At 38.2% G+C, this 23,875-nt stretch overlaps 1 protein-coding gene across 1 annotated transcript in view; it reads left to right on the top strand.

Moving 5' to 3' along the window:
• Positions 1-23,875, top strand: part of LOC140241652 (myoferlin-like) — a 188,884-nt gene that overhangs the window by 111,815 nt on the left and 53,194 nt on the right. The window contains exon 38 of the mRNA XM_072321395.1: positions 2,745-2,953. Coding sequence (XP_072177496.1) covers positions 2,745-2,953 — 209 coding nt within the window. The remainder of the gene's footprint in view (positions 1-2,744; positions 2,954-23,875) is intronic.

Below are 23,875 nucleotides of genomic sequence, written 5' to 3'. Positions count from 1 at the left end.
TTAAGGGTGCTACTTGTAGGAGCTTGATTATTTTGCTGTGGACAGAATGTGGGAGGCTGCTTAGGAAATGGAGTTTCATAACTTGTACATGTAGGGTTTGATTTTAATAGAATGCTATATTAAGGTGAATGATGTTGACAGATTTCTCATACGTTTTCATGGACGGAGTGTTTATACTTTACCGCATGCCTCACTAGTGATATACTCACATATATACCGTCCTGTTAGTAATGTATAGATGACATCTTTGTTGAGTTAGTATTACCATTACACTACACTCCATTCTGTGTTGGCAGGCATTTCTCGTTTTAATGTTTTCCCAATTTTTCTTGCTCATATATGTTTGGAAAACAGTGGGTGTCAGGCAATTTTTTTTTCTCCCTTTTCTACTCGTTTTTGGGTGTGCTTTGCTGTAACTTGCTCAACTGTTTCTTTCGTGGAGTCATACAAAATTTGTCCACAGTTTATTGGCTTTTTGTTGATTGTTGTTCTGACAGATGATTAACCCATGACATACAAGAACATAATGGCTGCTGTACAAAGTCTATTAGGACCCAAGAATCCTGGAGGAGAATGGGTTAAATCAGAATTAGCTGCTTAAACAGTCCTTCATAGGGTAGTGATGCAAATAATGCTTTCATGATAACAGGTGTAGCTGTAGTTGTGCTTTTGAAAGAAAAAAAAAAAAAAACAAAGACCAGTGACCATGTCTGTGCTTTTTGTGATTAAAGGACAAGTTCACCTTCATAAACATAAGGATTGAGAAAATGCAGCAAAATTAATAGAACACATCAGTGAAAGTTTGAGGAAAATTGGACAATCGATGCAAAAGTTATGAATTTTTAAAATTTTTGTGTTGGAACCGCTGGATGAGGAGACTACTACAGCTTGTGAGTCATATGCGTACAACAGTATAAAGAAGATGTAAAGAAAATTCAACATATTTTCACTTTTTTTTCAAATAATAAAAGAGCACTTGACTTGCCTCTTTCTAAAGGCAGGGGAAATAATATTACCCCTAACATATGTCAGTAACGAGTCAAGGGAATGTGTACTTTTATCAAAAGGTGAAATTTTGTGAAATTCTCTTTATATTTTCCTTATATTATTGTACGCATGTGACATCTAATAAAGTTATTCATACACTGCAGTAGTCTTCTCATCCAGCGGTTACTGCACAAAAACTTTAAAAATTCATAACTTTTGAACGGAATGTCCGATTTTCCTCAAACTTTCAATGATGTGTTCTACTAATATTGCTACATTCTCTCAATCCTTATGTTTATGAAGATGAACTTGTCCTTTAAATTCTTTTAAAGTGTGTGTGAAAAGCATCTGTGATGATTTGTATCAATGAGAAAGGCAAAAAAAAAAAAAAAAAAGGAGGGTAATTTAAAATGATGTTGCAGTATTTGAGATTCTGAATATCTCATTTTTTGAATGTGGATAACACGAAATTAATGAGTGCTGCCATTATGTAACCTGCATGACCGGAAAAACGAAATAACAATTGATTGCAAACACGTGAAATGCTGTTATCGTAACTTATAAAACACTACACCTTGCATGTCGCTTGTACAAATATCTTTCTTTGTCCTAACTTTATAAGAAATTGCATAGAAATCAAGCAAGGATGTATCTTGTCTCTTTTCAGAGTTAGGAGCCATTATTAGAAACCCTTGTAGTACATTCATCAACTTTTGATGGCATCTGCCTTAGAATACTGCAAAAATTTGAGAGCAAATTTTCTCCCTGTATGAGTGACTTTTTAAAAAGTGTAAATTACCACAAATCATAAATGTAGATGTGCTGAGAAGTTTCAGGGAAACGGGAACAGAGAGATTTAGGATACCACAAAATGTAAGTAATTTCTGTTATGAATAAGAAGTCATTACCTGATTAGTGAGGAATACATTGTATGATGGTGGGTTGCTTTATCAAACACTTGAAAAGCTAGGGGGTTTTGTTATCAAGTTGTAAGGGACTGTATTAGTTACAAGCCTGCACTGATCAGAGCATATGGGATGCAATGTAGAATTATGAAACTTTTTTTGTTGTTGCCTCACACCATCATTTTTGAGTAGTTGTTAGAAACCACTTTGTGTTACATGTAAATCCTCTATTAAGAGCTCAATAGAAATGAGAAATGTTAAATAGGTACTAAAACAGATGTATTGTTGGTTGTTGTTTTTTTGTGTGTGTGTCTTCTAACACAGCTACTGTATATCTCATCCTGTAGTGCTACATGTATTCCATACCTAGTGACTGGCTTGATTGAAAGTGTTTAAGTTTCCTGTAACTGTGCATTACCCAATATGTTACAGCTGATTTGTGAATCTCTCTTGTTTACCTATCCCAAATCCTAACTAATGCATCACCTCGATGAAAATATATTTTCTTCCCATAACTATGCATACATGAAAGAAAAAAAAAGTTTTAGAAGTCATGTTCGTGCTGCTGTGATGTATAATCTCTGCATACAAGTCTTGTGCTGCATTAAGATTGCTGGATGTACACTTCGCTGTCATGAATGTACATGTATGATGTATTATATGGTTGCCTAAATGGGTGCAAACATGCGTACACACAATTTCATCATACTTCATGTAATAAATGAGCATAAAGCTGTTTAAAGGCTTTTTGTTGCCATAGCATCAGATGTAATGTTGACTCTCGTCCAATCGTATTTGCTGGTTCTGACAGCCGTTTTTTCTTGGCCGTTGCATGTTTGTCCATCCGTGCAGTGGATGAGGTCGCTCCACCCGGCGCGGAGGACGGCAAGACGCCCATGCCGGTGGCCCAGACTGCCCCGCCGCAGCCAGCAGAGGGCAGCACACACAGCCAGGAGAACGCGGGCGAGGCCGATCACGTGATCATGATGCCGGAAGACGAGGGAGACAAGAAGGCGGACAAGAAGAAGACGGATGAAGGAGAAGAGAAGACCAAGAAGAAGGTATAAAAACCATTTCACGATATTCAATTGACCTTTGACCTTTTCCTATTAAAAGCTAGTTGATGACTGTCACTAATTATGTCTCTCTCTCTTTATCTATCTCATAATCTCTGCCTCTTTTTCCCCATTCTTTCATTCTCTCTCTTTTCTTTCTTTATCCCATTATTTGTTAACTGTATATGCCATATATTTAGCGAGTTGATTTTTATTTTATTTTTTCCAAATCCGGGCTCTCTGACAATTTCGGGAGTGGTGGAATTTGCGGTTGTGGAGCGCAATAATGAACAGAGAAATGTGCACTGTACAGATTATGTGCATAACAGTGTACGTTCATGTGTGGATCAGAGTTAATATTTTTGCTTGTTGTTAAATTCATGAATAGCACACGACTCACAAAAATTGTCGAACAGCAAAATCTCTGGGAATTATATGGCATATACAGTATACATATTGATTTTACTTCCTTTGTCCATTTGTTTAACTACAGTACTGCTGTACATTTGTACGGCACACTTTTGAAACAATGAGAAGTGATAAATGATTTGTGTCCCTCACATTTGACCAAGAACGATTCCACACCTGTGATTTTTTTTTTTTTGTGTCCTTGTGGCAATTTGTATTGCATAATCTGCAATATTGATCGTCTTGTTTCGGTCTGATCTGTCATGTCCAGTCAGTTCAGTAATTGATATACAATAGTCATGTACATTAATTGTACATTCATGGAATTGTTGTATGCCTGCTCATTCAATACTAATGCCTTGTAATATTTTTGTTCTGTTTTACTAGTCTTGCTTCAAGGTTCCACAGAGAGGAATCAAAGTAAATGTTCTCTAGCAGAGCGTCTTTAACTGCTTGGTGATGCCAGTGGTGCAACATTATTTCCTTTGTTCTTTTTTGTTCTTCTTTTTTTTTGCAGCTCTTTTATGTTTTCTCTCAAAAACAAGTGTCAGTGCAAAAGTTAGTTGTAATATTTCTCCATAATTGGTTTCATGTACCCAAAAAGTACTGAAAAATTTATTCTGACCTCTGAAGCTTTGTGGTAATGCCATTATTCTAGTTATTATCATTATTATTATTATTATTATTATTACTACTACTACTACTATTATTATTATTATCATTTTCATCATTTTTATCAATAACCAAATCACACATTTCTATTAATATTACCATCATTATTGTCATCACTATCAAGTGTTGTTCTTGATATTATTATTCTTTTGTGATATTGTCGTTACAAATTTTAATGCACCCATAACAGTAACTCCTTTTGGAATAAAGCAATAGATAGTGCTCCTCTGATAACAAAAATATAGAGAGATCCATCATTATGTGCCACAGTTCTGAACTGACCTCGTGAGTCGTCTTCATTCTTAACTCAATACATCTATACCATTCTCCCCTCCCCTGCCTACGACTAATAGAGTGATTCACTCTTTGGTAGTAAACCCAAGAAAGAGGAAGCGGTAAGTTGTGTTGACGTGTTGCAGAGAGAGGAGGAAATTGTAGACGTTCGTACCACTGATCTCTCTGGGAAATATCTGGATATCTCATTGGTCAGTCGCTTTGAAGCCACCATGCCGCCATCTTAGCATGCACATGGCCCATACATTTGTGTGCGGAGCTCATGACATCATGTGATCTTGTCGAGAGGCTCTGCTTGAAAATGCGTGCAAGTCCCCATGGAGTGTGCGTTGTAAGATGGCGGCGCAGCGGCTTCACTTGTGTGTACAGCTTGAATGGGCCAATGAGATATCCAGATATCTCCAATAGAGATCAGTGGTTCTTACACATTGCATGAGCACTTTTTTTTTTTTCTTCTTTTTTATCTCATCATCTCTGTACCAAATCAATGCACACAGTCACACAATAAAATCTCACGCTGCTGCCGTCACAGTGAAGCAAAAGTTCAACCATTTTTGTGGACTTTGCATTGACACTAAATCTGCCCACATCTTGTTGACACTTTCTCATGTAATCAAAGTTTATAAAAAGTGGGACTGGATTAGGAACTACAATTTACTTTTTTATGTTTATTTGAAAGATGCAACAGATGTAACCCGTACTGCAAAACATGTGTTATGAATTTGAAAATAAAATATGTCCCTGATGTTTCCTTTCATCCTCAGTTTAACGGGGGGATTAACTTTTAGCAGATTAAATCTGAGTTGTCTTTTATTTACACATACTTTTTGTTACTCTTTTGTTAACATTATGCAGTTATGCATTCCAGGATAAGCATAACAATCAGTAAATGTTATGAAATGTTTGCCTGACAAACTTATAACAAGCATTCAAGGATTTTTTTGTTTTTTATTTTTTTGCCAAATTTGGATAGTATGATTAGACTTTTTCAGATATATATTTGAGCATATCACTTTTAATGAGATTTTGAAAGAGGATAGCAGGTAAATTTTAATTTTGTTTCCTGCTTACACTGCATATGAGTTAAAACACACAAACTTGTCACATATTGTATATGCAGTATACATGTTTTTACAGACACATGCACACAGATGCACACACATGCACACACATGAAATGCAGACAGTATTTCTTTTTACAACTCTTGATTCATGTTTAAGGTTTCCATTTTGTTGTTCCATAGCAAAAACACAACCGTAAGGCAGGGCCCAACTGTTTTACCCATCCTTAGGCAGAAAAAAAAAAAAAAAAAACTTTATTAAAAGTTTTTAGTCTAAAAAGCCGGTAAAATCTTTCTCCAAAAACCATTTGTATTTAAAAGATTTTTTCTTGGTTGCAGTTTGAAAAAATGAACATAATCACACCTCCCGACTATACTGAATTTGGAGGAAAGAATCTGAATTTTGACCATTCCCAGCTCTTGTTTAAACAGGAGTTTCCTATTTTTCTAGATAATTTTACTACACCCTCCTATGGGAACTGCTCTTTCTCTCCTACTGCATAAGGTTGGGAGGTGTGCATAATATTCCAGACCTGAAGACTGTAGAATTTTCTTTGATTACACAATATTTCAAAGTTATTGTGTAAATTGTAATGTGATACCCCTAATCAAAATTTGCCCAAAGTGACTCATCTTGTAGTGTATCCCCCCTTATCAATAATTATCAAAACATTTTATGAGACTTCCGCTCTTAATTGAGAGGCAGGAAGTGACGTTAATCACATATCAATTAAATTTTTTTGTGCTCACATTACAAGCAATCACTTGAATATAACCAGGTACATGGTTGTACATGTATATCCCATTTGGTATGGGATACACTGTGTTGAGTGGGGCGACACAGTTGTAGCTTAGAAATATTTTGGTGTGTTTTACTCATCTTTGTAGTGAGTTTGAGATTCACCATCGTAGATGATTATTTGCTGTGTTTGAGATTATTTTCTTGGTTTTTCTAGACACATGTTTATTTTGTCTTTCTTTTTAATACCCTTTGTATATTTTGCTTAGAGGAACAGCCATATCTAAGAGGCATTTGAGTTCAGTGGTCACTGGTGTTTGATTGGAAAAAAAAAATCAATTATAATGTCTATTTCTGAAAAAAAAAATACAATGCTTCAGAGTGAAAATGAATTTTGAATAATTATTTAAAGGACAAGTTCACCTTCATAGACATGTGGGTTGAGTGAATGCAGCAATATTAGTAGAGCACATCACTGAGAGTTTGAGGAAAATCGGGCAATCCGTTCAAAAGTTATGAATTTTTGAAGTTTCTGCTCAGTCACGGCTGGATGAGAAGACTACTATAGCCTGTGATGTCACACGAGTACAACGATAAAAAGAAAGTATACAGAAAATTCAACATATTTTCATTTTTCTCGCATATCAAAAGAACACTCAACTTCTCTCTTTCAGAAGGCAAGGGGAATAATATTTCCCTTTAACATATGTCAGTAATGAGTCAAAGAAATGTGCACTTTATTCAAAAAACAGTTTTGTGAAATTCTCTTTTTATTTTCCTTATACCATTTTACGCATGTGACATCATACACTGTAGTAGTCTCCTCATTCTGCAGTGATTGCGCAGATGCTTTAAAAATCCATAACTTCTGAACAGGTTGTCGGATTTTCCCCAAACTTTCCCTGATGTGTTCTACTAATATTGTTGCATTCACTCAATCCATATGTATATGAAGATGGACTTGTCCTTTAAGATCACCATGCTTTGAAGGAACAGATAAAAAAAGGGCAGGAAGTCTAAAGAGTGTCAAAACACAATTTCTAATAATGTCAAATTTTAAAAATTACTTAAATGGCTTGATAAATTTAAAACAATAAATAAAACACAAACAAAGAGATACTGCTCTTGGTCAATTCAACTTGAATCATAGCTTTGAAATTCTGTGGGAATTCTTGAATGTGAATTCTTGACTACAATTTGTATGTGGTCATCATGTACTTTGTTTTTATTGTTTTCTGTTATATTGTGTAACCAATATTTCCCTTAATTGTTTTTACATTGTTGTGCATGTTTTACATCTAGCTAGACAGTAGTGTTAGATACTAATCATAAGTAACATAAAGTGTTTTGGGTCAAAATACATTTTTTTTTTTTAAATTTTCAGTGGACACTCACTCTAATCATATTTAACAACTCTCACAATACGTTGTAGTGTATTTTATTTTTGATATTTTGTTTTGTAGAATACATTTTCCCTCTTGTTTGAAGTTGTTAATTCACAGTTATGATATCACATTCGGTAAAGATTCCTAGTTCTATGTCTATTTCTGTCACTTAACTCAATTGCCTATATCAAATTAGAATATGATATATTTATCCTCTTATCATTTTCATTCACTTTTATTCATGTCTCTGCTTCAAGAAAAACATGAGCAGCAGGGATTGCCAAATCATGTTATGTTTTGCTCTCAAAGTCATATATTTATGTCTTTACATGATAATGATAAGAAAATGAACTACCAAACAACAGATGTCGTTGTGTGCTCCTGAAATGTATCATCTTCCTGAAATGTATCCATTCTTTCCGCTCGACATGGATTTGAAAAAAAAAAGCATTCACTCTACTTCAAGTTTGTTGGCCAGGTGGCGGCGTTCTCCAGGAAATTTGATATCTGATATCCTCTGACTTTGATGGTGCGATGAAAATGAAATCGTCATATTTCACAGTGCCCTGGATTTTTTCCAGGGAGGGATTCCCACCTGCCCTATGTGTGGGATAAGATTACCAGTGCATTTCACATTTGCTTAGTCCCACATGTTCAATAATGTGTTGGCTTGAAATCTTGTTCTATGTGGTATGGACGTGGAACCGTACCTTTGCGCTTGCCTATCCTTGCTGGTCTAGTACTGCCATCGCTCATGCACATCAATCACTGTGTCCATTGTACCGATAATGTCTCTGTGATTTGACTGATGGTGTCACATTCGTGTGAGAATGTAGAATATCAAGAATGATGTGGACACATTTTTTGATCACTCTTGCGAAGTAGAGTGGAAAAAGGTGATTCTGTCCTCTTCCCCTTAAGCGGTCCATGAAGTTGGGATGCAAAAGCAAGCTTAAAGGATAATGAGAATGATGCATGATCCTCTTGATCCAGATTGTGTAAATATAAAAGTGCAAACCAGTTGAGAACAATGTAGTAATTGTGCCAGCCATTTGGTACCGTTTGATATGCGACTGCAGATTTTCCACTAACATCTGCACGTGACGGCGATTTCACAGCATACTTTTTCTGTGTGTGTTTTTTTTTTCAATCAAGGAGAATGCATGACTAGTCATCTGTATACACTACGTGCATCTCCTTCAATATGCCCTCCTCCAACCTGCCTTCCCCCTCTCCCCCCCCCCAAAAAAAACCCCCCAAACAAACAAACAATGAAATCATGACAAAATTTATGAAAATTTATGTTGAGTTGCTGGCCCGGTTGTGCTCATGGCGAGTGCAGAGTTGGTTGCAATTTGCTCACCTGTCCAAAGTCATGCGTGTTTCATCCAACCACAAAAATATTGTTTGGCAGTGAAAACTCACTAAAAATTCCAGTTACAGTGCATCCTTTCATAACTATTCTTGAGATATAAAGTGATTGCATGGTTGTATTTGTGACATAACTCTTCAACATTCAAATAGCCTTTTTACTTTTGATGTTATTACAGATGGTAAGAGATACAATGTATCAGTATAGGGTCATCCCACAAGACCGACACCCATAAGTCATACAGTCCTCGAGTCCTACAGCCCATGATTTCGACTCTAGGCAAATAAAGCCCATGAGACTGACACTAGATTAAAAACAGCCCAAGAGTTCGACAGATAAAACGAAGTTTATTTAATGTGTCTGTCTAGTGGACCTTGTTTGCTTAGTGTCGAACTCATGGGCTGTATGACTCGTGGGCTGTATAACTCGTAGCCTGTATGACTCGTGGGTGTCGGTCTCGTGACGTGCACCCTATCAATTTCTACTGCTATATGGCAGATGTATCTGGAAATCTTGTGTAAGATGTGTTTTCCTTGAGTGTGTTGATAATCCATGTATCTTTGAATGTAATTACTTTGAAGAATCGTTTCTCATTTCTTCTTCTCTGTTGATTTTTTTTTCTCTCCATCATGCCATACATCAGAAGAAAATCTTCAAGAAAATTGTATCATTCGGCAAAAAGAAATTCAGAAATAGCGTGAGGGTGTGTCAAAAATTCCTAACCAAAACCATCAATTTTTTTCAGACCCCTTTTGCACGGCGTTATATATGTTACTGTAAAGACCTAGCGCTGTATATATCAGCATGGTGCCTGGGCTTCCTCCTGTGGAAAGGAAAATGCAGATTTTTATGGTTTCATTTAAAAGATGCTGTAAACTAAAGGAAAGCTTAATTTTATAGTTTTTGGACTTGGTGTCGTCAGAAATTAGCACTGTCTTGGAGGTAACATTGGTTATGATGGGAGTGCAATATTCAGAATACAATACGTGTGCTGGTTCTGTGGAGGCTAGTCTACAAGCGTGTAGATGGAGAGTGATATGTTTGGGGGTAGCCTACGTTCATAGGATGGAGATGAACCTAAGACTGGGGTTTGAAGACTTGGTTTCTTTTTATCTCTACATATGGTTGTAAAACGAGGGCTGTGGGACTCAGTGGCTTTTTTTCTTGCAATTGTGCCTTGTGCATGGCTTTAACATCAATAGGAAAGTTAGCTACATTGTTATACATGTTGAACTAGTTTCCATTGCCATTGGCTACAGTGCTATGTAGCGAGGGGATCTGTTGTGAAAATGTCATAGATATGATGGGCACCCTTCTATTAGTCTGTCAGTGGAAATCAAAAGCATAAAGCAGGACTCCCATATGTTTTTGTTTTGTTTTTAAAAGTGTGTACGAGTGGATATGAATGTACAAACTGTAAAGCTACAAGACTGAAGCTTCTCCTCCTGTTATCTGAAGAAGATATGGAAGTGGAATCAAGAGTATAATGCTCTTCGTATTTTCTATCACAATATCCCGTCTTTAAATTGACTTTCTATACTTGCAGCATTATAAATCATTTCATTCATAGCAAGCAAAATACAAATGAGCAATGAACACATGCCTTCTCAGGCAGGGGTGTAAAAAACAAACAAACAGACAAAAGAAAAAAGCCATCAATGAATGCAGGTGATGTGGCTGCGTAGACATTGCGTGTTGAATTTGCACTCAATGTTTGTCAAAGTTTGAATACAGTAGCATTAAACATGGTGTTCCTTTTTGCTGCGATTGTATCAATAAATGTTTGTGGAATGTACCCTGTGGTGTGTGACAGTGTGGTTAGGGTGCATGATCTTTGATTTTGATATTAAAAGGTGTATTGATCAATCTCTCATTAATATTCTACCGGTGTTTGGGCTCTTCTCTGTCCTAGATTGAACTTAAACAGCTGTCGCCGTCGAAGGTTGGTGATAAATCTTACCGTTCTCTAACTCCTCATTTCAAAAGGTCTGTTTGTCATGTGTTTTCGCAATGCATGCCGCGCCCGCCTCGTAACCCAACGCTTAATAACCACAATCAAGTGTGCGTTGCTTCATGGTGAACTGTCTGATGTGCCATTAGTTTTCAGTAGGGATAGGGGTTTTTACACAACGGAAGGAGAAGTGTGACGAAATGATGTGAAAACTGCACAAATCATCCGCCTGCTTCTCAGTGTCAACTGCAAATAATGCTTAAGTGTCGTTTTGAATTGTATTGTTCACATTTGTGTACAATCTGCAATTAGTATGAGAGAATTCACGCTTCTCTGTCTTTGGTAATTCGTGGCACCAGACAAAAACATCATGTCGATGTCTCCACTCAATTTTATTCAGTATACCATTTGATAACGTTAGACGTGTTACTATAGTGATCATTTGAATTCTAACTTCATATGCCTATTTACACCATCAAATTATCATGTGACAGAATGAAACAATGTCAGAAGCATTAAATTCATTCATTTTGCAGTAATTTTTCATGTGTTTCATTTGATTTGAAATAACATGCTTGTCTCACTCCAGTGGTACAATTAGTATCTACTTGAAAAAAAAAAGGAACCAGCAAAAGAAAAAAAAATAAGATGAAATAAAATAGAAATAATTCATAAAGGAGGTGGAAAAAACTTGAATGACAGGAAAAACAAACAAACAAACAAGCTAAAAGGAATGTCTCTTATACATATACCTCAAATTTCCTGTATTAGCATTTTTTTTTTTTGAATGTCCTACATGGGATGTTTTATTATTCTTTTTTTCTGGGGGGGGGGGGAGGGTAGCAGGCAGTCACAGGTGAATAGTTGCTAAATGTGAGAGAGTGAATTTAATGTCTAAACCGCATTTGCCTGAATGTTGGTATTAAATGTTAAAATGAATGCGCAGCATGACTTTCCTATTTTTGCTGGTAATTTTGCAAAAAGAAAGAGCTCCTAAAAGGGGAAAATGAAAGGGAATGAGTATGATGTATGTTGCTAATCTTCTTTTTGTTTTACAACTCCTTGAGTCCTAAAACCACATTACAGTACTTTTGGTTCACCTTGATACTCTTATTTATCTCTATTTTTAACCAGGCTTTGTTCAATATGTTTTTCAAAGAAGAGATAGAACAAAAATAATTCAGTTGAACCCATATGGGATAATTCACATATTCACATATCCCATAGATACTTGCCCAAAAATACTCGTCTAGTCTTCAGTGGGTTTAAATTTGTGTTAATCCCCCAAAGTGGGATATTTTTGAGGTAGAGTTCTATCTGATTTTGAGCAGATGTGAAGCCAATTTTATCAGTTCCACCCAGTCTTTGTAGCATACGAGACATGCCGTGAGCATCAGATGATGAAATCAAATGAATTTTAGATGATGAAACCGAATGAATTTTAAGATGCTGAAATCACATGAAGTGAACAGTGACTGAGGGGGATAATTTCCGAGGCAAAATGTCTTCAGGACTCGAGGGGTTAATGTCAGGTGCTGTACATAGGTACACTATGTGTTCGCCGTACAGTGCTTGCCACATGTGTTGCAGTGTAATTGTCAGCTCAAGACATGTCTGATTGTCTAAAAAGAGATCCTCGTTAGTGATCCTTTTCTGATTCCTCTCTTCTTCTCGTTTGATTTTCTACTCCTTTTTGGCCATAAACATTGATGCAGATGACATGATTTGCCCCGATTTGACAAATTGTGCTTGACAAGTGTAGTTTATGTTGTTGTGATGCTATCCAGTGATTACTCAGCAAACTGATTTCAAACTCATGCTTTGACGGCTGTGAACATTTTTGTGATGTGTCCATACAGAATACCCCAAGTCTGTGGCTTCTGTTATACATGACTGTGAAAGGTGCTGCCATCAAACATTTGCAAAAAAATATCTGTGCTAGAAAAATGCCAAAACCACCAACATTTTACAGTTTGATATAATATGTTGTACCAACAACATTTCCTCTCTCAAAAAATAGTTTATCCATCTCCCACATATTCATATCCGTGTTTGTAATTGTGTTGAACAAGTGTGGCTCTCCTGTGTGCAGTGTTCTCATTTGGCAAGATATAATGTGCTTGAAATCACTCTGCCACACAAAATAGTTGGTTTCTTCGGTAAAAATGAACAGAAATGAGAGAGAAATGTGAAGCAAAGGTAGTATCAATATTCTCTGGCTCTCGATAATGTCATTTTCAGCAAAGTATGCAGTCCTCCCAGGAATGAGATTTTAACTAGTAGGAGGAATGGATGAACTGTGATAAGATTTGGTCTCAAATTTTAGGGATAATGCAGGTATTGTATAAGGATATGGAAAAAAAAACCCATCAAATTTGCAAAAATTCAGAGATGCTATTTCATCTTCTACAGAATATATATATCACCTTTTTTTTTTTCATTGTAGATGCTTCAAAGCCCTCAAGTACTAATAACATATTTTTAATCATCATATGAAACTACAAAGATACATATTTGTATTTTTACCTGAATTTTAGTACTTAATGACTGGAATGCACAATTAAAATAAAAATAATGTCACATTGATTCTTACACTAAAGTACAGTGTAATTGTGTAAACTTGTCTGATCCAAAGTCCAGACATTATCACAAACTAATCATACAACATAAACCCATGCATGGTAGTTTTATATAAGCTCATATCACTGTGAGAGGGTTTTATTGATATTCAAGTATAGCTTACAATATCATTAAGAATGTAAGTATTTCAATACGAATGTATGCTATTAGAGTCATTTCAGTTGAAACTTTGTTGAGTTTTGTTTTCATTGTCTTTCATGTTCCTGCATGCGTTTCATTGCTTTTGTTTTCTTTTCCCCCCTTATTTATGCAATCTGCCGCAGAAAATGAGAGAGGTTAGTTTTTTATCGGGCTGAGTTTGAAACTTGAGTCATTCGGCCCCACAAAGTCTGAGTAAGAGTGTTTACTATTAGATCATAGAATTCCATGTATACCTCAAGTGAGTTCATTGTACTTTTACTAGGAATGACGGAAACTTGTGCACTAGACTTATTTTTAGGCCCTGATTCAGGCAAATTACTGGAGGGAGACTCTTCAACACAGATTTGTTTATACTCACCCAGGATCAATCTGATGACACTTAGGCTTATGGTATTGGAGTATTAAGTGATGCATGTCAATATTACGCTTTCTCTGAGGTGCATGTAGTATTAAGAGGTGGTATACCATGCTAACTTTTTGATGATGATGGCATTTAAAACAAACAAACAAACAAAAAATGTCATGATGCTGGCATCATAATCAAAATGGTTCACCTTCAGAGCTCTCACTGAACTTCTCCAAGGAGACGACCAGCAAGGCTAACATCTTTGTGGCAGGCACAAGCTATTAAAAATACCAAAAAAAAAAAATGCAAATGTTTGGTTTCTTTTGAGTAATCCCATGGTACCCACTGACACCTGTGTAGAGAGTTGTGTTGTGGATATAGACATCATAGGGGATACACACACTAGTGCCCTAATGGGGTTTGAACCCAATACCTACGTACTCACTGAAAGCATAGTACACTTTGCACTAGACCACAACACCTCGGCCAAACTTTGTCTGAACAATCTTAGCATAAAACAAAACAAAACAAAACAAAAAAAAAAACCCACCATTTGTCTTGGCTAAAGGCTAGCTGCATAGTAAACATCTAATACTGTTCATGATTTGATCTGAAAACACAACATTAGATTAAATCCTCTGGTGTTGTGTGGATGATTGCCCATTTTACCAATTCGGGATCTCCCCCATTTTTTATTGATTTGACATCGTTGCACATTGTCCAAGTGACCTCCTTGGATTAACACTATACAATGGTACACTAGAATTTGTGTTACTACAGAAACACTTTGTGTAGATTGACAAGAGGACAAATCCTTTGTCATTATCAAATTTTCCTGAAATTGAATTAGGTAAACATCCTATCCTACATCTTGGAAAAGCCGCAGAGGGGGGAAAAAACCCCCAGAAAAGCGCAGCCGGGAATTTTTATTAGTGCAGAAAAAAAAGTAGAAAAATGTTAATTGGTAAAAGGTTTGTTGCATTTTTTTTTTCTTTTTGCGCCGTGAACAGAGTAAGTCTTAGTCATGCACTGCAGAACAATCGACGCTTGGAAGAATCCCGCTCACACGGAAACCGAACGAACATGGAGCCATTAATGTCTGACTTCCTGTCATGCGTTCCAGGGGGTCGGATCGTTGAGAGATTAGCCGCAAATTAGTGCGAGAGAGCTCCTCGGGTTGTTGGCTCCCGGTAGCGGGGAGCTGTGGGCCAGCTACGAGATGAGGGGGAAGATTAATTGGAGTAAGATGCGTGTCAAAATGAACTTAACGAGATAAAGATTGATTTACCATTTCAGAGTGAGACTTCCCCGATTCTTTGTCAGTTTGGGAAGATTACACGGAAATGTTTTTTTATTTTAGATTGAAGCGGGTGAATGATGTCCCCTTTTGGCTTTGTTGGGGGGGGGATGTTTTCTGGTAATACTGGCAGCGTCTCCTTAAATGACTCTATTTTAATGTGTGTTTGTAGAAGAGATGCCTTTTTGAAAGTCAATCACAATCAGTGCTTTCATACATTCTTAATGATAACTATACAAGCTTTCTACTAAGGTTTTATGAGGATTACCATATCTCTTGTGACACCTTATTAATTCCCTTGTACAAGGTTCTGACCAAAAATGCTGGGCTTACTGGAATTCAATCAGAAAAGAAGTCAATAGTGGCATGCCATCTGGCAGGAAACATGTTTTTAATGGTATTTTTTATTGGTAATCTTCAGCATTCTGATGCTACTGAACTGAAAGGGATTTAAATTGGCAGAGTAATTTTCAGAAACTTGGGGTAGAAATTTAACCTTTTTCATGTGACTTACTCATAGTGCATCCTATTCATCATAATTGACCAAATATCAGTAAAACTTGTCACTGAAGCAGAAATTTAGAAAAAAAACCCACAAACGTCTGCTTTCTTTGATTTTGACTGATGTCCATTTGGGAGTTCAAGACTGTATCAAGTCATACGTAGCATTCCAGTCTGTTGCTAGAGAACTGGTTGATTCAAAATATAATAAGAGGGAGAAAGAAAGATTCTAATTATCATATCCTGATAGTGCGGAAAAACCTATTTGACTGTGGTTTGTTATTATCACGGAGCAAGTCGTTCACCTTACAAAATTGGACGAAGATGTCACATCCTGTGAGTCACAGTCAAAGTATGTAAAAATTGTAAGAAAATGGAGATGGTCACATTGTCATTATAGGAACCCAAGTCGGGAATTCCAGGACTATTGTCGATACGTGAATTCTCAAAACCCCTCCCCACCCCTCACTTTAGTCTCCACCCCACAAGATGTGTTTGTTTGTTGTTGTTTTTTTTTTCCTTGGTTGTGTTGCTGTTGGGCGTTAGGCAAAAAAAAATGATACTATGGGTGGAGCTACAATGAGCCCCAGATGGAGCCCAGCCTGCTAAGTGATGTTAATTGAGTCTGCATTTTTCGTATCCTTTTGATGCAATATCGCCCGTCTAGTGGAAGCCTACGCCAGACGACCTGAGAGGAGAGGTGATATTCTCGACCGCTTGAAACTGATTTTGTGTATTTGTACTGTTGCCGCGGTGATGGCACCCTTCCAGAAGATTGTTTGTTTGCTTCGTATGCTTTTAAAAAAAAAAAAATTCAATTTGTGCATGATGATTGTAAATCTCTCTAAATAGATAACACTACTGGCCTCTTCGCTATAATGAAATGAGCATTAGCAATGAAATTCCAGCTTCGCACCCTATCCCATCCGCAGCCCCCCTCCCCCTTCTACCAGTGATGGAATGTTTGCGTTTGGAAATGATAAAGAATAAAAGCACTTCTCCAAATTTAGGTGCTTACAAATATGTGCCAGCCAAATATGCAAATACATTGTCTGCACAGTGCTTGGGTGAGCAGAAATATCCTGCAGTACTACAGTTCTGTACATGTATTCTCGATGAGGTCCCCTCCCTTTTCCTGTTGTATATGTAGTCGAAATTAAAAAAAAAAAAAAAAGTTGCATAGAACTAACAGGCAGGTTAATGGTATTCAAATCCGTCCGTAGACCCCACCCCAGCCCCAACACACCAGCTTCCCGTGGTAAATGATAGCTACAGCTGTATCCCTCCCAAATATACATTTTCTAGCCATAGGGCAAACCAGAAGGGCCAACCTCTTCATAATCTTTCCTACCCCCCCCCCCCACACCAGCCTCCCTTGGTACATGATAGCCACCCCCCCCCCCCCCCCCGTACCTTTTTATTCTACCTGAAGTGCTTCCAGTGGGGCCAACCTTTGTATAATCTTCTCCACTCCTCCCCTTCCCCTTCCCCTCCCCCTAGAAGCTTTTATATAAAGAGTAATAAATGGATAAGTTAATCGTAAGTATCCCATTCCTCAAAACTTAAAAGTGGGTCATCCTTCTTGCTATCTCCCCCCCCCCCCCCCCCACGGAAATTGACACTCCGCTCCTGGATTTCTATCCCAGGCTGTCAATGCAAACCATCCAAGAGAGCCATAATAGCCTTTGTTTTCATGCTAAATCATGGTACAATATGTAAAGTGGGGAAGCCTTATGAATTTATGAATTCAATGGAAGTGGTTTTCCCAAATCCAAGTATAGCCTGATACAGGATGTGAAATAATCTGCAGGGACCAAAGTCTGATTCTTACTATGCGGCCTCTGTTTTATTGATACAGTCTGGTTTGCTCAGAAGTAAACTGTATTGCTGTCATCATTATTGATAGTCGTGCCGCTATCACCTTGTTTGGGACTCTGCGGAAAGGATAATGAGATGAGATTAACACGTTGGAATTTAAAAGAATATGAAGAAAATAAGATATTTTAGGAATATGATGTCACTTCAGAATGATGCCTCAAAATAGTATCGTGTACTGGATTAGAGCAACAACATTGTCTTGACTGTCTCTTGAAAACTTATTGCTCTGTTAAGTAACATGGATAGCAGATATTCATTGAAATACAAAAAAGAAAAAATGGGAAAACTGAAATGGATATTGGAATGTGGCTTGTCCCCTTACCTACCTCTTCTGTCATTTTCTTTTCTCAATCAGATACCTTTGCATGCATAATGTGTTAATAATAAAGTGCTGGCTTGCCACCCCCTTTCTCATTTCCCACCAAAGTAGCTTTCGTATCAGCAAATGAAGACAAGCCCGGGCCAAAATTTCAGGTTTGGTCGTAATCAAAGGTTATATTTTTTTTTTCTTCACTTGCATTTGCTTTCCCTTTATACAAAAGTGTATTTGTGAATGCATTATGGACTATAATACAAAACGGATACAAACAAAATTTTTGTCTTGATAGTAGTAAAGCCAGGTTTGGGAAGCTATTCTGTTTGTTTGCAGACTTTTTTTTTTCTTGGAGATCTTCCAGAGCTGCTCCGAGGCTCGCCCGAGGTTTTACTCAAAGCCACGCCGCACCTAGCAACAAGATCGCCATGAGGAGAGGAAGGGTTGTGGATGAAAAGATAAAGTCATCTCGCAGAAAATTGGCTTGAAAACTGGGATATCCAAACACTCGATTGAGATGCTTGCGAGCAAAATTTGTTTTTGGAATTGAGGATCCCATTGGCATACATTCAAATATTGTTTGAAGTCTTTTGATATTTGTTAGGTGTTTTTTGTGGATTTTTTTTTTTTGTGGTAAAAATGCAAATGTACAGGCTTCTGTCAGGTATTCTATAATATGGCAAAATTTCAACTTCTCAAAGTATGAAGTGCACGTGCATTGCAAAAACCTTGTCTCGAGTCTAATTTACATGTATCTTAACAGCAGCCCATCAGGAAATTTGATCACAGCTTGAGCTAAACCACTGTCATGCTCTTTTTGGGGTTTTGTTTTGTCCTGTGGTCGAGTATAATTACTCAATAATGTCGTATTAAGATTTCAAGGCGATAATCACAGGGCGTTGCCAAGTTAGATTGCTTAGTTAGCACATGATTTGATAGGATCAGTGTGGAAATTTGCTGAGATGCTCTAATGTGGGGGAGGGGGGATTTACCCTGCTGTAATCTCCTGCTTGAGATGAAATATGTGCAGCTTTTAGTTGAAAGTTTCTTCCTGCTTCACCACAAAGGCAAGACATAATGAAAGCATAATGGTATATTTCCCATTTTATTTTAAGTTCAGGTTTAAAAACAATTCCTTAATTGTTCCAAGAACCATTTCCCACAGATGGATGCTCCTGGCATGCCAAAAGAACCAGTAATGTAAGGACGGCTGTTGTTGCTTTTTAGATAGATGATAATGGCACTAGAAGTTATTGCATCTGTTATATCATTGAAGGATTTTGTTTTTGTTAGTATTGATTTAACATTTGTATTGAAATTTAATTAGAGTGGAAGATTGAAAGCTGTCATACGTGTATTTGATTATGTTTTGATCCATCTGTAATAGTTGGTTGGATGGTTGGAAATTTTTAGGACTGTGTGTGAGGACTAGCCATATGAGCATCTTTGAAGTCGCAGGGAATCATTTCTAAGCATGCAGTCAGATGATGACTCCTGGGGTCGTGTTGATGCGGGATGCGATCTTGGGGTCTTTCTCGGCCACGCCCTTGCCCCAACATCCTCTCAAGTACACAAGAGCTAGGAGTGAGCAGTGTCTAGAGTTGTAATCAGGTCACGTACATTCTGTCAAAAGTTCTCCTCCAAAAGGGCCGTTGGGGAAGACGAGTTGAAGATGATTCTGCAGCTGTTTAGCTGTCCAGGTCTGCCTTTATTTTCTGTTATCATCATTTTTTTTTTTTTTCACGTCCTTGGCACACTGCCATGTACACGCATCCCTGACGGTATCCCGGGGACCTGCTTTCTCGGGCTTGGATCAGCTGCAGCCGAGAATGCTTTCCGTTCAAGTTTGGGATGCTCCTTTTTCTTTCCTCCTTTTTACTTTTCCTCCAACAAAACCCCTTGAGTCTGTTGTCCTTGCTACTGAGTGACATTTTCTAGGCTGTGGCCATTTGCATGCAAGGTAATTAGCAATGTTTCAAGGTTAATTACTAACAAATCTGCCTCGCGATATCCATTTTTGTTTTCCCTTTCCTGATTTTGAAGAGTGACGTATCGAGAAAAGAAACAAACACGTCAGCGCTTCTGACACGCTAGTTTTTTGTTGTTGTTGTTGAATGTGGCAGGAAGACTTACATTTGGTCTCGCATTTGTTATCGTTGATTTTGTGTCCGTCAGAAATATTGCGCAAGGCAGGTCTAATTGAAGGTAATCATTACATGCTGTATCTTTGCACATTTTTGTGACGGGGAGGGGGGGGGGGGTGGGTGGAGGAGGTGAAGAAACGAATGTTAAGATGTGTCTACATCGTCCCCAATTTTCATAAATCTTGACATAACTAGGATGCAACGAGCTCACCACGAAAAATTATAATCACATGTAGCTGGATAACGGAGCATCAAAGTGTTGTACAGATTACCCTCAGAGGCGCGGTATTGGCTAATCGAGACAGAGAGAGAGAGAGAGAGGGGGGAAGAAGTGAAGTGGCGAATTAAGATCTTTCGGTCCTTAAGTAACCATCCAAATCGAAGATGACTGCCATCTAATTTGGCGGCGGATGTTGAGAATCTCTCCTAGCACGATTGCTGGGCACGTGATGGGAGTGAATCATCCCCGGCTCGACTCCCGAGGGAAAAACAAAAGGACAGAAAGAGAGAGAGAGTAAGAGAGAGAAAGAGGGAGAGAGAGAAAGAGAGCAGGATAAAAAAGAAAAAAAAAATAGCAACTGTTGTGGATGAGCCTATTGTTTTGACTGCTGTTATGGTGCATTGCTGAGAGATAGATGAACTTTTAACCCCCCGCTGCACATATGGCAAAATCCAGTTTTGTTTTGTTTTGTTTTGTTGTTAACTGACTTGGTTTGTGTCCTCAGCATTGGAAACGGCGCAAGCATGGTCACTTCCATCCTGCCCGAACAATTCCGACTCATGTCCCCAAAAGTAAACTTCCTGAATTTGTGTGTTTTGATATGACGTATTAGTCAGCCGCGATGTCTATACATACATGCATCTAGCACCATCCGCTTTTTGCGTTTGTTTTGGTCTCTGCTATTAGTCGCAGATCAAGAACTGATTGTGTTTTGATAGTGTAGGGCCTACTGTACTAGTTGATGATTCTAAGCCTGTATGGTGTATATTACAAAACTTAAAAAAAAAAAAAATTGATGTCCATTTCCTGATAGAACAATGACAAAATGTCGGACCTGCTTTGCTTATCTTCTTGCCTTTGATCGTCAGATGCAAATATCTTCCGCCATACAGTCCCACTTTAGCAAATCCATGCTGGATATTGCGTCAAAAGTCTTGTGTTTCTGGTACACAAAATATAAGGATTATAAAGCAGGGAAGTGATGCAGATCTAAGTCATAACTTGGGTTATTTTTTGTTTTGTTTTGTTTTTGTTTTTCCAAGAACTACACGTACTGCCTATGCCACGGCCGGTGAAAGTTATCTCGCTAAATTGTAACATTTCCCACCTCATGAAAGTTGAACAAATTTGGCTAAGACAACATTTCATGCTTATCCCTCCAACCTCTGGCCGTAGTGCATCTTCATGTTGCCAACAATATTGAGGCAATATACACACCGTATTGCTCGGGACCGAGTGTGAGGCAGTTGTACATTCATTACTACGATGCAAGGTCAGGGGACAAAAGTTGGCAAGCTTGGATTACCCAGAATGCATTGTTTTGCTTTGTGGCTTCTACATGTAAATGTCAAAGTACTTTTCACCCTGTCTTTCTCTCTCCCTCTCTCTCTCTCTCCCTCTCTGCTTTTGTCTAGCTCTCTTTGTCACTCGCTTCAATGTATCTTTATGTGTTGATTTATTTTATTTTGTTTTGTTTTCCTTTCTGGCACAAGGGAACACTGTGTTCATTGGGAAGAATGAGTTATCAAGCTTGAAAGATTTCTTTACACAAGTGAGAATTGTGCAACTTTCAAGGCAGAAATGTAAATCTGAGCTTAATGATTGAAATGCTGGTGATGTACAGCATGTATTTTTCAGTTAAGATTGCTATGACCATTCATAGAAGAGTTAAAGAGTACAGAAAACAACCATGGCTGCCCCTTTAAAGCAGTTTTGGATGTCGCTGGCCTATATTTACTGCGCTAATTTCCTGCAGCCTTTCCTATAGCTTAGTGTGAGGCTATATACAGACTGCCGGGTTGTAGACGAGCCTCGATGTATGACGCACCGTACACTACAGCTGATAGTCAACAGGTTGCTGCAATATTGTTAGTCTTTTTTTTTCTCTCAACACTACCATTGACTTGGGTACTACGTTTTTCTCCTTGCTGGGGATCCGTCGTATCAAAACAATAACACAAACATGGCAGGAGTATCGTCTGTGCCAACGACAACGTGGTGATAACGTGGCATTTTTGGCGTGTCTGGTCTTGTTGCTATGACTAATAATCACGCACGACCAGCGTGCTAGCCCCTCCCCCTTCCCCCTTACCCCTTCCTGTCATCCTATTCCCCCCCCCCCCCACCAATCCCCACAGTCCACTAAACTGCCATCGGCAGCTACGACTGTACAGGTACTTCCCACAACCTTGGAAACACTTCCAGACATGTTGCAGGGACAAAATGTGCGTCTCTGCAAAAAAAAAAAAAAAAAAAAAAAAAAAAAAAAAAAAAAGAACGAACAGAAAGAAAGAAAACAAAACTGGAAAATAAGGCCAACATGTTGCGGCTTGTCACGCCTAGAAGGGTTGTTGGACCATACCACTGCTGTTCCCAATGGTGTACTCTTTTGGATGTACGGGATTTACGCCGTCTGCTCACTTTAGAGCGCATAGCCACGCAGTCACGTGGACAAAACCGTGCGGAAAGCAGTGAACTGTTGACTCCATTCCCAGGCACTTCTTGTAGTTGCATAAAAGGTATGTAGTAGTGCATTGCATTATGGGTAAATCAAGATTCGGGGGGGGGGGATGGTGAGGATAAGGAGTGTGATTGGAAGCCAAATTCTTATTTGGACACTTTTACGAAGACCCTGGTACGGTTGATGTTTGGCTGTCAGATTGAATTTTCCTCTTTGTTCCGTGAAGGTTTGTTTTGATTTTGCTTTAATCCGTTCGGCTGATCCCACTCCCGTATTTACTATGCTCGGTGAAAACAGCTGTTTTCCACTGGCTGTGGTCCAACGTCTCGAAAGCTCTGACTGTGTTGTGGTTGTGCACAGATAAATAGGGAGCTGCAAATAGAAGTATAAACAATGCCAACGTAGTAGATAAATTCCTGTGTGTCGAGGCTATACCTTTTCCTGTAAGGGAAGCTGTACAGGAAGGCATTTGCTTTCTGTATTTCTTTTGGATTTTGGGGGGTCTTTGTTTTGTTTTTTAAGGCAAAAAAAAAAAGCAAGATGTGTGGCTTGCTGCTGATGAGAAAACCATTCTAGTGTGCCAGCAGTGCAAGAAGTTTGTAGAGTGGTAAATTCTGTACTTTAAGTTGCATTTATTTTTTACTGGTTATGTTTATCTTACCCCTAATTTGTAATTACTAATACGGGTGTACAATTCAGAGCTAAGTGGAGTACATGTGTATTCATGGTGTAGTTTTGTTTCTGGTTAAGGTATGTGAGATGTGGAAGAGCAGATCACAAGATGAAACCAGGGGAAGTAAGGGAAATGCTAATCATAAAAAAAAAAACCTGGAAAACTAATGACCATTTCCCCCCACCCCTCCACAGTGTATTTTCTTAACAGTCCAGCTCACGAGACTCATTTCTGGGGGGAGAAATTCCGTGAAAATGTGGGGAAGATCTGCGTCGCGGTGACTAAAGGGAGAAAGAAGATGGTGGTCTTGCGTGCATTAACTAGTTAAGTCCTCCCATTGTTTTGGTCGGCAGAGGGGGCACATCGAGCCCCCCCCCCCTCCTCTTAATCTCACGTGGCACTATCTGCTCTCACCAGCTCGTCACCGCTGACT

This window comes from Diadema setosum, chromosome 18 (assembly GCF_964275005.1).
Source record: "Diadema setosum chromosome 18, eeDiaSeto1, whole genome shotgun sequence".
NCBI classification, from domain to species: Eukaryota; Metazoa; Echinodermata; class Echinoidea; order Diadematoida; family Diadematidae; genus Diadema; species Diadema setosum.
Note: the sequence above shows the minus strand (reverse complement) of the source record. Positions and strands in the feature narration are given on the sequence as shown.